The sequence below is a fragment of the Esox lucius genome, chromosome 25 (genome assembly GCF_011004845.1).
Source record: "Esox lucius isolate fEsoLuc1 chromosome 25, fEsoLuc1.pri, whole genome shotgun sequence".
In the NCBI taxonomy this organism is placed as follows: domain Eukaryota; kingdom Metazoa; phylum Chordata; class Actinopteri; order Esociformes; family Esocidae; genus Esox; species Esox lucius.
This window is the reverse complement of record NC_047593.1, coordinates 11759151-11776908: the sequence shown is the minus strand read 5'-3', so window position 1 is coordinate 11776908 and position 17758 is coordinate 11759151. Positions and strand designations below refer to the sequence as shown.

Here is a 17758-nt window from a genome sequence, read left to right as displayed (position 1 = left end):
AACATTTTCAGGAATTTATTTAACACTTCATTGACAGCAAAAACCTGTACTTTCTCTCCAGTATAAACACTTCTCTGAAACACCTCGAAATACCTGAATGTGTCCTGTTCACAGACAGTGTACTTAAATTTTTTCCCTCACTTGTGTGACATCTAAGGTGTATTTTCAAAATGATTGTGTGTAGGCCTTTAAAACATGCAAAAAATAAATAATAAGAATCAGATGCATTGTCTTTGTGATTCAGTCATACAGTGAAATCAGCAATGCCAGAGTTCCGTCCAATCCAAAGTGGTCTCTGCAGAATCCTGCTTTGTCCTTCTGGACTTCTTTAAGTAGGAAGAACAAGGGATAACGCCAGAGGCCTCATTTTCGTACTGTCTTATGACCAAGGTGAGAAATACTGTAGATGTATTGTACTACATACAGTCACATTAAACTAATGACACTGTCATTTTTAGGTAAATATTAATTTGGAGTTAATACCATACATTTCTCGACTATATGGACCTAGCATCCAAGAGACTAAAAGGCTAAATGTTTTGAGCTAAAAATCTATAGCTAGTGTAGATCACTTCAGATACAGCTAACACACATACGACACCTATTCTACGGTCAAGCTGAGAGTTCGTTCTGAGGGCGAGGCGGCTCGCCACACCGCGACTGCTGTCTGTGCCGCCGGACGCTGCAGAGCTGAGTGAACGACTGGCCACACCGAGAGCAGACGTACGGTTTCTCTTGGGTGTGAACGGTCCTGTGTCTTTTGAGGTGACTCGACGAGATGAAACTCTTCCCGCAGATTGAGCAACGGTACCGCCTCTCGCCGCTGTGAATCAGCAGGTGCACCCGGAGGTTGTTGGGCTGCGCAAACGACTTGCCGCAGTGTGGGCAGCTGAACGGCCGCTGTCCTGTGTGGACCCGCTGGTGCACCTCAAGACATGCCTGGCTGCGGAAGATGCGGCCGCAGAAGTTACATCCCATCGGCTCGCTTGCCGCCGCGTCTCTGTGCGGCTGCCTCTGAATCACCGGCGGTGCGGCGGGAGGTGGGGCCGTCATGTCAAACGGGGCGAAGACGCCCATTTCACTCCCGGGAAACTGCCTCGACTGGCTCTCCACATCCGCCTGTGTCTGGTAGGAGCAAGATGGATGCCCGGCGATCTCTGCGTTTGAGGCCGCTGCCTGGGCCAAAGAAAGACCCAGGTGACTCAGAACCCGCTCCTGCATCAGAGCCAGGTCCAATCCCGGGCTGTTCAGTAAATCTGCGCCAAGGTCGGGTCCCGCTGGTAGCTGGGTCCTCTGGTTCACGCCCTCTGCTTCTGTCTCTGACTTGAGGATGGCGCTGGATCCACTAGCTGTCTCTGTAGGGTCCTCTGGAACCACTGTTGGTGAAGTGTGAGTTTCGGCCACGCTCTGTCTCTCAGTGTCGTCTTTGACGGTTTCTGGAACTTAAAGAGCCCCAATAATGTAAAGAAACACTGATGGTCAGACTATTAAAATCATATATAATAGAATGCCTTCTCACAGCACTGATTTTTCAGGGAAGTCCTTGCTGCAGCTAAGGTTAAGGTGGAAGCTTATTTAATATTTCAACACTAAATGTATTATGTAATAGGTGCAGACAAACTTACTTATGGATCTACTCTCTGCACTATTTAGTTCAACTTTTAGGTCAACATCGCAACTGTCCACACGTTCCTGCTTGATTAGGGACAATGCGGCTCGCTCCTCCTGTAAGAAAAGAAAAACACTTTATTTCAGGCACTTTCATGTCCATGTTTATTTCCTGGTTTAAGAGTGGTTGAAAACACACCTGGGGCATGTGATGGAATTGTGAATGGTCCTCGATTGAACCCAGGGGCCCTCGGGTCTGTTCATTGCTCACTGACAGGGCAATTGAAGACACTGAAAGTACAAAACATTTGTCGGAACATCGGAATCCCAGCAATGTGTGACAATCTGAATTGTAAGGCATCCCTTTGGCTGACGAAGGACCAGTTTAGCCGTTAAAATCTTAAGATTAATATGGATATATCCAAGATTTGCACAATGAATCATGTTCCTTAGGATGTTGGTTAAAGTAAATAAATTTATACCACAGTTATACCACATTCTAACCGTGTATTTGACAAGCTGCTGGTACCTTCGGGTGGTCTGAAATGAACTGCTTGAATTTCACTCCGCAAGTCGCGTCGCCGGAGTCTTCGCTCATAGCTCCGCATCTTAACGTCCATTTCGCGTAATTTTCTTCTGAGAACATATTTCTCTTTCTCGCTTTGTTCTCTCTCCTGTTCAAGTTGCCCTCTTTCCTGCTCCATTTGCGAACGCAGAGCAGTGTAACCATCATCAATAATTTTGCATATCTCGACCACAGCAGAATTGGCTAGCACCTCCATTATCGAGGCTATCTGCGATTGAAAGCCAACACAGTCCGCCATTATCGCCATTTTTGCTTTTCATGCACTAAGTAGTCTACAATCGAATTATTAAAGCCAAATTGCGTAATGTTGCTTAGAAATGTCTGTTGAGAATACCAGTTTCAATACGGATGCGAAGCTGTAGTTTGTTATTGCTGAAAAACGATTTTCGTCGGGGCTGGATGGATGCTACTGAGTCGCCTGTTGATGATGTAGGCTTCTTGTGGGACACTGGAATGTAACGTTATAGGAACATTACTGCCACCTTCCGAGCTTGAAAGTGAAAACTAAACTAAAAATAGGATAGTAACACAATTACACTGCCCTGGAGCTTACACCTATTATATTTTAAATACAAATTTCAACATTTTAAATATCCATAACAAATGGAATAGCAATCCTTCTCAACAACAAAAGGTTGGTTATTAAAAGGGACTGAACAGTTTCTAGTTAAAACACATTGCAAAAGCATAACTCCACATTCAGATTTTAGGGTGAGAATGTTTTAATGTTTACGTCACATTAAGAGACATCAGTTCACTTCAAACTGTTACCACAAAACAATGTTTACCATGCATCATGTATAAAACTCATCCATATGTTACCTAAACCATAAAAACAGAACGCATTGCACATTAGTATTCAATACTTAGTCCTGCTTTCTAATGTGAACACTCTGGTGCCTTACAAGATTACCAAACACTGAGAAACTCTTGCCACACTGAGCGCAGCTGAATGGTCTCTCTCCGGTGTGGACACTCTGGTGCACTTTGAGGCTGCAAGATTGTGAAAATCTCTTGCCACATATGCCGCAGCTGAACCGCTTCTCTCCCGTGTGAACACTCATATGTCTCTTGATGTGGCTGGACTGAGAGAAGCGCTTACCGCACTGGGTGCAACTAAATGGTTTCTCCCCAGTGTGTATTCTCTGGTGAGTCTTAAGCTGGTGTAGGTGCAGGAACTGTTTGTCACACTGGGTGCAGCTGAAGAGTCTCTCCCCCATGTGAGATCTTTGGTGCACTGCGAGGTCTCGTGAGTTAGGGAACAATCGCCCACATTCGTCACAGTTTAACAGTCTGTCTGAGAATACGAGGCCACCTTGTGTTGAGTGTGCCGGGCTGCCGAAACTGTCATTGGCAGCATATGGGCAAGAGGCCAGTTCTTCACCCCCACACCCATCATCTCGGTTGTGAGTTGGTATCCCAACCATTTCGGACGGGGAGAAAATATCGTCAAACGACGTATCAAACCCATTTGCATCCGGTTCGCTGGACTTACACCCTTCTGATGACTCACTCTCCCTCAAGTTATTACTCTGAGAACAGAAATTTGTGTCATTCCCCAGCTGAATACTCTCCCTATCCTTGCAAGGGATATCAACTCCATATCGGGCCACTAGGCCTAGTTCCATAACCCTCCCTTTGCTCCAGGGCATTCCCACCTCCACTTTAAGCGTATCTACTCCTGCAGATTCCTGTTTCCAGCCCAGTGAGGCAGAGGAAGCATCGCTTTCACATAAGGTCCCAACCCCATTCTGAGTTAGGTGTGGCTGGGACTCAAATGGTTTACTAGGCTGTGCTTCCACCGAATAAGAACAAGAAGGATCAACCCGGTCTCCGCCTTCCTCTATATGAGAGAGCACAGCAGCTGCATGATGGGATCTTGGATACACCACACAGTCTGACATGTGCACGACTTGGCATGCTACGTCGGGTCCATCTGCAGTCTGCCCGTTGTCGGCGTCGCCTTTTCCCTCAGTGATCTCCGGTACAGTTTGTGCATTCATGGTTTGGTTGTTCACAACATCAGATTGAGACACTGAAACTGAAGACAAGAGAAAACACAACCATGATTACTTTAATACAATTGTGTACTTTCTAGAATGATGTCTGAGTCATTATGGAGTGCAGTACTGTGCCTGCTGGACTGTTGGCGGTGCTTTGAGCCACAGTCTCTTAGATCCTCTTCCAGTTTCTCCTCCTTTACAACCACTAACTCAGGATGCTCTATAGTGTCAATGGTCTGCAAACGAAGAAAGATGTACTGAACTCCAACTTTCCAGTATCCTCAAGTTTATTCAGATATGAACACAGTATGAGTAAATCAGAACTTCGAATTTGCGTTTTACCGACCTCCTCGCCGACAAGCTTCTCACCCAATACTATGGGTCCTCCATTTCTCCTTGCACTAGTTGAAGGCTCCTCTCGGACAAGATCTGAATTGGGGGGGGGGGGGGGGGGGTGTGTGTAAGTGCAGTAATTATAACCTGCAGTGCCCATCATCCAGCTGCTTCCGCAAAACCCTGAAGCGTTGTTTATTTTTGAATTGGTGACTCACCTGTTTCTTTCGCACAGCTCGGTGAGGATGGGATTGGGCTTCTTTTTGCAGACCTTTCCCGAGAACGGACATCCACTAGGCGCAGTTTGCTTTTCAATGCTTGGTTCTCTCTCTGAGTTCTGGATATTTCAAGTCGCAAAACCGCATATCCATCGTCTACAAGCTGGCAGATTTCTGCGACCGCCGCGTTTGCTAGTACCTCCATGATGGAGGCGAGTTGAGACTGAAAATTTACGGAATTCGACATTCTGAATATTATTTAACTCAAATAATAGATCTATTTGGTAACTGGGTAGTTCAAATTTAATAATACTATCGTGTAATTGAAACGCAGTAGCTACATTTCCTTATAAAAAGATTCAGGATATCGTTTATCTAGTGTGCATCTAGCATCAGCCAACTAGCCGTTAGCATTAGCATGTAGGTTTCATTGTTTACTTCCGGATTGCTGCGGTTATGACGGTGGTTCCCTGACAGCAGTATCTCGTAAATATGTGAGGTTAAATGTATAGTTACATCTATCGTGTTAGCATCCCCAACATAACATGCCATGCAACAAGTGTATCACCCCTACAGAACATTCCGATAAATTTGTCTTCTGGTTCTTATTAAAAGTACCTACCTTTGATAGAACGATCTGGCAACCGAACATTTTCACCAGGCTTTTCCCCCTCACTTAGCAGTTGCTCTGATTTTCGTTAGTATTTTATTTTTAATAAAAAAATAAAAATAATGCTTTTAACTTTAACATCTTTCAATTTTCCAACTTAAATACAAAGTAAATGTATACACTTTCAATTCTAGACATTTGGGTGGTATTCAGTAGACAGTCAAAACAAAAAAATTCAAACTGACCACTTTGACATCATTGGCATTAATTACTTATGGAACCTCATTGTCCACCACGGTCACTCATATCAGTGCTTTGATCGCTGCCAACAGAAGCCTGTGTTCCTGGGACTGATGCAGCATAGTTTTGGTCAGAAGGTGGTTGCTCCTCCATTACATGATTCTTTTCAAGCTGGTGTTTTTTAAGATCGTATAGGCTTGTGAAATCCTGGTTGCACTGTAAGCACCTAATTTGAGTGCATGTCTTGTGTACGAGCTGATGCATGTTTAAAGCTCGTTGGCGTCTAAACACCTTGCCACAGACATTGCATACAAAGCGCCTCTTTGTATGTATTGACATGTGCTTAGACATGCCTCCTTCATTCCAACACGTTTCTCCACATACTTCAGAGGTGTATTGTGTAGGTTTACTTTTCACTGGTTCTTCTGAAGCCTCTGCTACCTCAAAATGACGATGTTGGCCCTCAATGTCTATTGACTTAAGTTGCTGGCTGTTAGCCATCTGAACAAGGGACATGGTTGTGTCTGGATCCCGGTGTACCTTTACTTCCCAGTGAGTGAGTTCATGCTTGTTGAGGGATTTGATGTAGATGAACCCCTTTCCACACACAGTGCAACTGTAGGATTTCCCGGTGTTTTGTCTGAAGTGCTGTCGTGCAGGTTCTGGGATCACAGTCTGGTCCACCCTTGGAGGGTGTTTTTCCAGCTGGTGTCGTTTGAGAATGTACTGCTTTTCAAAGTCCTTGCCACACACAGAGCACCTGAAGGATTGCTCTCCCTTGCACTTGTGTGCTTTACGCTGTTGGAGCTCCTTGAACGTCTTGCCACAGTCTGAACAACAGTAGTCTTGTTGAATATGTTTGCGCTCGTGGTTTTCACGTGATTTACGATACACAAACACCATAGGGCACACAGAGCAACTGTAGGGCTTTTCAATTGTCTCCCCGACACTCTGCTGTTTGGCCTGTTGGTCCTGAATGTCCTTTGACTTGGGTTCTGGGTTGTGAGCCTGGTGCATCATAAATGGGTGTTGGTCCATCTGGTGTCGTTTGAGATGGTACTGCCTGTCAAAGTTCTCACTGCACTCCGAGCAGCTGAACAGTTGTTTTCCTGTGAAAACGATGCACTTGTGCGCATCGCGATCCCCGCGTTCCTTGAATGTCTCACCACAGTCTGAGCACCGGTAGTTTTTTCCAGAGTGACTTCGTTCATGATTGTCGCGAAACCCGGCTTTCAGAAAGGTTTTCTCGCACAAGGAACATTTGTAGGTTTTCACTGTGTGTTTTGATTGCTTGTGCCTTATCAAGAACTTCAGTAACATGAATTTCTCACCACAGACATCGCAGCCATACGGCATCCCTGTGTGTGTTATCATGTGACTTGCCAGTTTGTGTTTTTGGGTCTCAATTTTTCCACATATTTCACAAGTGTAACTTGAATGTGACTTCCTTTTTGGTGCCACGGCATCCCCAGTGGACCCGCGGCATGGACTATGTTGTCTTTTCAAGTCTTTAAGTTTGCCAGATCCCCCAAAGGACTGACTTTTATCCGGCTCGTCACTTTCTCCAGGGTTATTCTGGTTGGCCCCATTTGTCCCTGGCATCCATTCACCATAACCTGGGAAGGAATTCACCAATAATGAATTACAAAGACATTTCACAATGACCCACCATCTTGACCAATACAAAAGTTAGTTCATGCAGCGCTGTTTGTACTGTGCATATTCAAAATAACTGACCTTGAAACTCCACGTCATTTTCATCCATTTCCTCCTGTTTGATGACCAGTGGTGCTTGCCATGTCTCGATTACCTTCCAAAAGATAATGTCATTAACTCTACATGATTTAATTGTCAAAAGTTTCCTATTTTATATTACTACACAGATCAAAATACTATAATTGTTAAAATGAGAGATTCCCTTTTCATCTCTGAAAAAAAATGCCAGAAATGTAACCTTCACTGAGCCTCTCGTGGCATGATCAGTGCTAATAAATCAGTTTCCTCAAAATGGCACCAACAAATGGCACCATTTTTATTGTACTCCTACCATCGCTTCATAAGAACTGGAAAAAAAGCTTCTGATGTAGGAAGTAAACATTTGACCCTCTATTGTATCAATTGCGATTACATCTGGATAACCTGGCTGTATTATTATATTTTTTTAATTGCAACTTCTGAATATTTCTAGTCTAGCATTTGATTACAAGGATGGTGCAGCCAAATAATATTTCATAAAAAAAATAGATTTTCTTGATTAAAGATGCCCCACTCATAGAAATAAAAAAATATACATTGAGATTTATGCCTAAATAGACCAGCATGTCTCTCCATTCGAAATAAATATGCGAAGCTCAGAGTTCCTAGAGAAAAAAGGTTTTTATGCAGTAGCATTGGGTTACAGTGAATGGGTCACCCAAAACATATTTAGTTATGAAGCTGAGACTGTACTAATTAAAAGGGTGTGCGACTTAAATCTAAATATAAATTTTGAGATATGGTATGAAGTACACAGGCAGGTCCGCACATCTAGGCCTTTTTCATTGGAGAACAATGGGGCAACGTGTTCAGAAAAGTGTATTGGTATTTCAAAGGCTAACTGTAGTTGACAATGAACTTAAATGAAAAGTGTAAATAGCAGTTCAGTAGATACATATGACATATGTCCTCCTTATACTAGTGGGGCTGTATGCATAGCAGTAGTGGGCTTTTTGTTTTTTGCTTTGATTTAGAACACATTCTGAAGACAATGGTGCCAAAAGGCTCAATTACAATTGACACGAAGAGCCAGGTGAAAAAACGTAGCTTGGATATAAGATCGTATTAATATACTGTACTGGCCTCCATGATGAATGCAATTAACTACATTTCACCTAGAAACATTTCAAAATGTTATGTCCAGGTTAAAAATAACTGGTTTGTTTAATTTTAAATAAGAAATAAAAAATATTGGAAATCAGATAAAGAACCCTTTTGTTATTCTGGGTTTTCATAATATAATCCACTGTCCAAAAGGTACACTGAACTCCTCCAACTGTGTGCTACCTGGCAGCAATTTTATTGGAGTAGAAATAGTTAGTTTGGCAAGTTCATAAGTTTCTAAAAAAATGTGCATGATACACTTAGGCTTCTTACAAATTTAGCAGCCAAACCAGAAGCTTAACTCACCTGATCTGTCGTCTGACCAAGCGGCTGTGATTGCCCTTCTCGATCTAGTATTACTGAGGATGGAACTTCGTCTTCCAGAGAATGATCCCCATCTAGCCAAAGACCATTAGCCTCTTGTTCATTGAGAATTTGCTCAACGACAGGGAAGTTCCTCACACATGGCGGGGAAGCTAGCAGAAGAAAAAATATCCAGAAAAACATGAACAATAAATGGCTAACAACGCTGAAGTGTCATAAACATACATTAAACTGACTGCAGATGACGAGCTAGGGCACAAAACGACTGAACTGGATCAGTGGTGTGTATATAAGTGGCAAAATAGCCTCTACTGTTGGCTATATTAGGCTAACCATTACATTAGCTAGTTAAGGCCGACTGCTAGCTAGCTATGCTACATGTGGGGAATTAATAGCTAGTTACTACAGCTCTTTGTATGGAAGCTTCCACACACAGCCAAGCTAATGTTAACGTCAATGAGTGTAGACATTTAATCTCACCCGTCTTTTCAACGTTGGCCACGCAGGTCGCTGGCTTTTCCGTCCATGTGCCATTCTCCTGCAACTTTAGGTTTGTCCTCGAATTACTTTGGTTTTGTTCATGCTTAATTTCCTCTCGAAGAGCAACACAGGTTTCTTCCATAAGTTGACAGATGTCTTGCAGCGCTTTGGCAGTCAAAGTTTCCATAATGGAAACAACACGAGAACGAAAGAAGACCTCAAACGACATGTCTAAAAACATAGGCCTGATAGTTAACGCGATGTAAAATAATTGGATTCGCTTGTACTTGCGGATATGAGTTCGTGTAGGTCGTTTCGTTTCGGACAGCTGATGAGGCTGCGCCGGCGACATACCGTAAATGCTCGAATCATCTGGTTACTAGTATTTGTGGCATCCAGCCGCAGCTTTCTCTTTGGTTGATGTCTTTCTCAGACCAGTGTACTACCACCTACTGTATACAGGTGCTGGTCATAAAATTAGAATATCATCAAAACGTTTATTTATTTCAGTAATTCCATTCAAAATGTGAAACTTGTATATTATTTTCATTCATTACACACAGACTGATATTTCAAATGCTTATTTCTTTAATTGTGATGATTATAACTGACAACTAATGAAAATCCCAAATTCAGTATCTCAGAAAATATGAATATTACTTAAGATCAATACAAAAAAAAGATTTTTAGAAATGTTGGCCAACTGAAAAGTATGAGTATGTACAGCACTCAATACTTAGTTGGGGCTCCTTTTGCCTGAATTACTGCAGCAATGTGGCATGGCATGGAGTCGATCAGTCTGTGGCACTGCTCAGGTGTTATGAGAGCCCAGGTTGCTCTGATAGTGGCCTTCAGCTCTTCTGCATTGTTGGGTCTGGTGTATCGCATCTTCCTCTTCACAATACCCCATAGCTTTTCTATAGGGTAAGGTCAGGCGAGTTCGCTGGCCAATTAAGAACAGGGATACCATGGTCCTTAAACCAGGTACTGGTAGCTTTGGCACTGTGTGCCTCTCCTCTCTTCCTCCAGACTCTGGGACCTTGATTTCCAAAGGAAATGCTAAATTTACTTTAATCAGAGAACATAACTCAGCAGCAGTCCAGTCCTTTTTGTCTTTAGCCCAGGCGAGACACTTCTGACGCTGTGTCTTGTTCAAGAGTGGCTTGACACAAGGAATGCGACAGCTGAAACTCATGTCTTGCATACGTCTGCGTGGTGGTTCTTGAAGCACTGACTCCAGCTGCAGTCCACTCTTTGTGAATCTCCCCCACATTTTTTTAATGGGTTTTGTTTCACAATCCTCTCCAGGGTCCGGTTATCCCTATTGCTTGTACACTTTTTTCTACCAAATTTTTCCTTCCCTTCGCCTCTCTATTAATGTGCTTGGACACAGCTCTGTGAACAGCCAGCCTCTTTAGCTATGACCTTTTGTGTCTTGCCTTCCTTGTGCAAGGTGTCAATGGTCGTCTCTTGGACAGCTGTCAAGTCAGCAGTCTTCCCCATGATTGTGTTGCCTACAGAACTAGACTGAGAGACCATTTTAAAGGCCTTTGCCTTTTTGGGTTAATTAGCTGATTAGAATGTGGCACCAGGTGTCTACAAAATTCAACCTTTTCACAATATACTAATTTTAATACTGAATTTGGGTTTTTCATTAATTGTCAGTTATAATCATCAAAATTAAAAGAAATAAACACTTGAAATATATCAGTCTGTGTGGAATGAATGTATACATTATACAAGTTTCACTTTTTGAATGGAATTACTGAAATAAATCAAACTTTTTGATGATATTCAAATGTTACGACCAGCACCTGTACATCTCCAAGGAAGTTCAACAGACAATAAAATCTTCAAAGCTTGTAGAAACCAACCAACTATTTCACATTGTTAGTAAATCTCAACTTAAAATTTTAATTTCAACTATGAAGAATACAATTTTGAGTACCGTGACGTCGCCCGGTATGGCGCAGCCGGGGCCCCACCCCGGAGCCAGGCCCGGGGTTGGGGCTCGAATGCGAGCGCCTGGTGGCCGGGCCTTCCCCCATGGGGCCCGGCCGGGCTCAGCCCGAACGGGTGACGTGGGGCCGCCCTCCCGTGGGCTCACCACCCACAGGAGGGACCATAAGGGGCCGGTGCAAAGAGGATCGGGCGGCAGTCGAAGGCAGGGGCCTAGACAACCCGATCTCTGGACACAGAAACTGGCTCTAGGGACGTGGAATGTCACCTCGCTGGCGGGGAAGGAGCCTGAGTTAGTGCGTGAGGTTGAGAGGTTCCGATTAGAGGTAGTCGGGATCACCTCTACGCACGGCTTGGGCTCTGGAACCACACTCCTTGAGAGAGGATGGACTCTTCACCACTCTGGAGTTGCCCATGGTGAGAGGCGGCGGGCTGGTGTGGGTTTGCTCATAGCTCCCCAGCTCTGCCGCCATGTGTTGGAGTTTACCCCGGTGAACGAGAGGGTCGTTTCCCTGCGCCTACGGGTCGGGGATAGGTCTCTCACTGTTGTTTGTGCCTACGGGCCGAACCGCAGTGCAGAGTACCCGACCTTCTTGGAGTCTCTGGGAGGGGTGCTGGAAAGTGCTCCGACTGGGGACTCTATTGTTCTACTGGGGGACTTCAACGCCCACGTGGGCAACGACAGTGACACCTGGAGGGGCGTGATTGGGAGGAACGGCCCCCCTGATCTGAACCCGAGTGGTGTTCAGTTATTGGACTTCTGTGCTAGTCACAGTTTGTCCATAACGAACACCATGTTCAAGCATAAAGGTGTCCATCAGTGCACGTGGCACCAGGACACCCTAGGCCGCAGGTCGATGATCGACTTTGTTGTCGTCTCATCTGACCTGCGGCCGTATGTCTTGGACACTCGGGTGAAGAGAGGGGCGGAGCTGTCAACTGATCACCACCTGGTGGTGAGTTGGATCCGATGGTGGGGGAGGAAGCTGGACAGACTCGGCAGGCCCAAGCGTACTGTAAGGGTCTGCTGGGAACGTCTGGCCGAGTCTCCTGTCAGAGAGATCTTTAACTCCCACCTCCGGCAGAGCTTCGACTGGATCCCGAGGGAGGTTGGAGATATTGAGTCCGAGTGGACCATGTTCTCCACCGCCATTGTCGAAGCGGCCGCTCGGAGCTGTGGCCGTAAGGTCTCCGGTGCCTGTCGAGGCGGCAATCCCCGAACCCGGTGGTGGACACCGGAAGTAAGGGATGCCGTCAAGCTGAAGAAGGAGTCCTATCAGGCCTGGTTGGCTTGTGGGACTCCTGAGGCAGCTGACGGGTACCGACAGGCCAAGCGGGCTGCAGCCCGGGTGGTTGTGGAGGCAAAAACTCGGGCCTGGGAGGAGTTCGGTGAGGCCATGGAGAAGGACTATCGGCTGGCCTCGAAGAGATTCTGGCAAACCATCCGGCGCCTCAGGAGAGGGAAACAGTGCCCTACCAACGCTGTTTACAGTAGAGGTGGGCAGCTGTTGACCTCAACTGAGGATGTCGTCGGGCGGTGGAAGGAGTACTTCGAGGATCTCCTCAATCCCGCTGACATGTCTTCCATTGAGGAAGCAGAGGATGAGGGCTCAGTGGTGGACTCGTCCATCACCCGGGCTGAAGTCACAGAGGTGGTCAAGAAACTCCTCGGTGGCAAGGCACCGGGGGTGGATGAGATCCGCCCTGAGTACCTCAAGTCTCTGGATGTTGTGGGGCTGTCTTGGTTGACACGCCTGTGCAACATCGCGTGGCGGTCGGGGACAGTGCCTCTGGGATGGCAGACCGGGGTGGTGGTCCCTCTTTTTAAGAAGGGGGACCGGAGGGTGTGTTCCAACTATAGGGGGATCACACTTCTCAGCCTCCCCGGGAAAGTCTATGCCAGGGTTCTGGAGAGGAGAATACGGCCGATAGTAGAACCTCGGATTCAGGAGGAACAGTGTGGTTTTCGTCCGGGCCGTGGAACACTGGACCAGCTCTATACCCTCTACGGGGTGTTGGAGGGTTCATGGGAGTTTGCCCAACCAATCCACATGTGTTTTGTGGATTTGGAGAAGGCATTCGACTGTGTCCCTCGCGGCATCTTGTGGAGGGTGCTTGGGGAATATGGGGTCCTGGGTCCTTTGCTAAGGGCTGTCAGGTCCCTATACAACCGAAGCAGGAGCTTGGTCCGCATTGCCGGCAGTAAGTCAGACTTGTTCCCAGTGCATGTTGGACTCCGGCAGGGCTGCCCTTTGTCACCGGTTCTGTTTGTAATTTTTATGGACAGAATTTCTAGGCGCAGCCAGGGGCCGGAGGGTGTCAGGTTTGGGGACCACACGATTTCGTCTCTGCTCTTTGCAGATGATGTTGTCGTGTTGGCCCCTTCTAACCAGGACCTTCAGCATGCACTGGGACGGTTTGCAGCCGAGTGTGAAGAGGTGGGGATGAAAATCAGTACCTCCAAATCCGAGGCCATGGTCCTCAGTCGGAAAAGGGTGGCTTGCCCACTTCAGGTTGGTGGAGAGTGCCTGCCTCAAGTGGAGGAGTTTAAGTATCTAGGGGTCTTGTTCACGAGTGAGGGAAGGATGGAACGGGAGATTGACAGACGGATCGGTGCAGCTTCTGCAGTAATGCAGTCGATGTATCGGTCTGTCGTGGTGAAGAAAGAGCTGAGCCGCAAGGCGAAGCTCTCGATTTACCAGTCAATCTACGTTCCTACTCTCACCTATGGTCATGAGCTTTGGGTCATGACCGAAAGGACAAGATCCCGGATACAGGCGGCCGAAATGAGTTTTCTCCGCAGGGTGGCTGGGCGATCCCTTAGAGATAGGGTGAGAAGCTCGGTCACCCGGGAGGAGCTCAGAGTAGAGCCGTTGCTCCTCCACATCGAGAGGGGTCAGCTGAGGTGGCTTGGGCATCTTTTTCGGATGCCTCCGGAACGCCTTCCTGGGAAGGTGTTCCGGTCCCGTCCCACCGGGAGGAGACCCCGGGGAAGACCTAGGACACGCTGGAGGGACTATGTCTCCCGGCTGGCCTGGGAACGCCTCGGTGTCCCCCCGGAAGAGCTAGAGGAAGTGTCTGGGGAGAGGGAAGTCTGGGCATCCCTGCTTAGACTGCTGCCCCCGCGACCCGGCCCCGGATAAGCGGTAGAAGATGGATGGATGGAATTTCAACTATGACTATATTAATCAATACAATTAGCATTAAATAAGCCTAAAACATTATTCATTCAACCATTGAAACTAGATGCCAAACTGTCATTGTTTCATAAGGTATGTCTATCACAATGTATCATAGTCTTACACAATGTAAAAAAGCTGACAAGCATGTCCTATTTACTTCTGTAAAATATATATTTAGAAGTTTTGGTTGTACATTGACATCAATAGGGGTCCATTGCATATTGTTTTACTTGTGATTACAGGATACTATTCTTAATTAGTATAACTAAGATTCAGATGGGGATTTTGGAGGAAGATGCCAAAGTCCAGCCTGCCTCCTAATGTGGGAATGTTTTCAATACTTTACTCTTACTGTAGTCAATAAGGCTGTGGTAACTTGAATGTTACCTAATGTGATATGTTTTTATTTAGCAATACATATAATTTAGTCTGGCAGTTAGAGAATGTAGGTTAGTTATTATTTAGAGGAACAATAGTAATCTCTTTGGTTCCTGGAGGAAACAGAAATGGTCCCCCGGAAGTGCAACCATGATCATTTTGTGTTTGAGACAGAGATGTTGGCCGAACCATGTCCTGGTGAGAAAGAAATAAGCCTAATATTCAACCCAGTGACAAAAAAGTTGGGATGCTGGGTAAATGCAATGCAGAGACGTGCTAATCATTTAAACCCTATATTCAATAGAAAATTGTACAAAGACAACATTAAATGTTGAAACTGAGAAATTTTGTTTCTTGAAAATGTATAATTGGGTATAAAAAGAGCATCCCAAAGAAGATGCGTCTTTCAGAAGATGGGGAGGGGTTCACCTCTCCGTGAAAGTAGTGCAGCAAATACACTCACCTAAAGGATTATTAGGAACACCATACTAATACTGTGTTTGACCCCCTTTCGCCTTCAGATCTGCCTTAATTCTACGTGGCATTGGTTCAACAAGGTGCTGAAAGCATTCTTTAGAAATGTTGGCCCATATTGATAGGATAGCATCTTGCAGTTGATGGAGATTTGTGGGCTGGTCATCCAGGGCACGAAGCTCCCGTTCCACCACATCCCAAAGATGCTCTATTGGGTTGAGATCTGGTGACTGTGGGGGCCATTTCAGTACAGTGAACTCATTGTCATGTTCAAGAAACCAATTTGAAATTATTCGAGTTTTGTGACATGGTGCATTATCCTGCTGGAAGTAGCCATCAGAGGATGGGTACATGGTGGTCATAAAGGGATGGACACGGTCAGAAACAATGCTCAGGTAGGCCATGGCATTTAAACGATGCCCAATTGGCACTAAGGGGCCTAAAGTGTGCCAAGAAAACATCCCCCACACCACCACCAGCAACCTGCACAGTGGTAACAAGGCATGATGGATCCATGTTCTCATTCTGTTTACGCCAAATTCTGACTCTACCATCTGAATGTCTCAACAGAAATCGAGACTCATCAGGCCAGGCAACATTCTTCCAGTCTTCAACTGTCCAATTTTGGTGAGCTTGTGCAAATTGTAGCCTCTTTTTCCTATTTGTAGTGGAGATGAGTTGTACCCGGTGGGGTCTTCTGCTGTTGTAGCCCATCCGCCTCAAGGTTGTGCGTGTTGTGGCTTCACAAATGCTTTGCTGCATACCTCGGTTGTAGCGAGTGGTTATTTCAGTCAAAGTTGCTCTTCTATCAGCTTGAATCAGTCGGCCCATTCTCCTCTGACCTCTAGCATCAACAAGGCATTTTCGCCCACAGGACTGCCGCATTCTGGATGTTTTTCCCTTTTCACACCATTCTTTGTAAACCCTAGAAATGGTTGTGCGTGAAAATCCCAGTAACTGAGCAGAAATACTCAGGCCGGCCCGTCTGGCACCAACAAACCATGCCACGCTCAAAATTGCTTAAATCACCTTTCTTTCCCATTCTGACATTCAGTTTGGAGTTCAGGAGATTGTCTTGATTAGGACCACACCCATAAATGCATTGAAGCAACTGCCATGTGATTGGTTGATAATTGCATTAACGAGAAATTGAACAGGTGTTCCTAATAATCCTTTAGGTGAGTGTAGTTCAGCAATTTAAGAATGTTTCTCAACGTAAAATTGCAAATAGTTGGAGGATCTCATCATATATGGATTCAGAGAATCCAGAGAAATCTCTGTACGCAATGGACAAGGCCAAAAAACAATATTGGATGGCCGTGATCTTCGTGCTCTGAGTTGGCACTGCATTAAAAAAAAAAAGACAATTCTGTAGTGGAAACAATGCAAAGGATCCACAAACACTGCCGTCTTCTCTGGGCCCAAGCTTGTTTAAGATGGACTGAGGCTAAGTGCAAAACTGTCTGACGAAAATGAAATTATTTTTGGGATCATGGATGGCCATGTCCTCTGGGCTAAAGAGGAGGGAGACCATCCGACTTATCAGAGTACAGTTCAAAAGCCAGCATCTGTGATGGTATGTTGCTTATTTCTACAAGAATGCCAAACCACATTCTGCACGTATTACAGCAGCATGGATCCACAGGAAATGTTTCCATGTGCTAAACTGGCACGCCTGCAGTCCAGACCTGTCACCCATTGAAAACATTTGGCACATTATGAAATGAAAAATACAAAAACGGACACCGTGAACTGTTGAACAACATTTCACTTTGAAAACTACAGCAATTGGTCTCCTCAGTTCACATATGCTTAGTGTGTTAAGAGAGGTGATGCAACACAGTGGTAAACATGCCCGTCACAACTTTTTTGAAACTTGTTGCTGGCATCAAATTCAAAATGAGCATTTTTCCAAAAACAGTAAGAACATTTCTGTTTCAACATTTCATATGTTGTCTTTGTACTATTTTAAAATCGGGGGATTAAATGATTTGCCCATCACTGTATCCTATTCTTATTTGCATTTTATCCAGCATCCCAACCTTTCTGGAAACCGTTACAATTATGTCAGGAGTAGGCCAATTATAACCTTTAATTTCCGTAATAGTAAAGTCAATGCATGTCAGTTAGGATTTGTCATTGTACAACATTATATAAAATTTCAGTAGTTCAAGATTCACTGTCACCTAAATAGAATCAAATAATTGTAACCTTATAAGATTATTTGTGCAGACTGACTGAATTTCAACACCGCAGTTTTTAAAATTTCTAAAAAAGTTAAGGCATTTGAAGATAGGATATCATATACATTTGAATGTTGGTTTGGTGCCTCTTGCTTGAACAGTTGAAACATTACAGTAACTTAAGACCATTTATGCAAATGTGTCATTTCATACATTTTACAGAAGTCAAAGATTTCGGTCATGTCTTGACTTGGACAGTTTAAGAGTAACTGTTTAACTTCCTGTGAGATGTATGCAGTGTGTGGCAGACTAAGGTAAACT

At 45.0% G+C, this 17758-nt stretch overlaps 2 protein-coding genes across 3 annotated transcripts; both read right to left on the bottom strand.

Moving 5' to 3' along the window:
• Nucleotides 1-2679, bottom strand: LOC105021028 (zinc finger protein 853-like). Its single transcript, XM_010888464.3, has 4 exons — nt 2138-2679; nt 1808-1899; nt 1626-1725; nt 1-1442 (listed from the first exon to the last, which is right to left on the bottom strand). Exons 1-4 carry the CDS (start codon nt 2439-2441, stop codon nt 613-615), a joined length of 1326 nt encoding a protein of 441 aa, XP_010886766.1. The 5' UTR covers nt 2442-2679; the 3' UTR covers nt 1-612.
• Nucleotides 2680-2892: 213 nt separating this feature from the next.
• On the bottom strand, nt 2893-9626 carry LOC105021032 (zinc finger protein 480-like). 2 transcript variants are annotated; one of them, XR_001198628.4, is made up of 7 exons: nt 9262-9626; nt 8764-8933; nt 7336-7408; nt 4749-7214; nt 4544-4626; nt 4325-4433; nt 2893-4235 (listed from the first exon to the last, which is right to left on the bottom strand). XR_001198628.4 is itself a non-coding variant. In XM_010888465.5 (4 exons), exons 1-4 carry the CDS (start codon nt 4993-4995, stop codon nt 3061-3063), a joined length of 1614 nt encoding a protein of 537 aa, XP_010886767.3. In that variant the 5' UTR covers nt 4996-5640; the 3' UTR covers nt 2893-3060. The 2 variants fall into 2 exon arrangements, 1 of the variants encoding a protein (XP_010886767.3); XM_010888465.5 differs by lacking the exons at nt 7336-7408; nt 8764-8933; nt 9262-9626 and having other exon boundaries at nt 4749-5640.
• Nucleotides 9627-17758: the final 8132 nt, after the last annotated feature.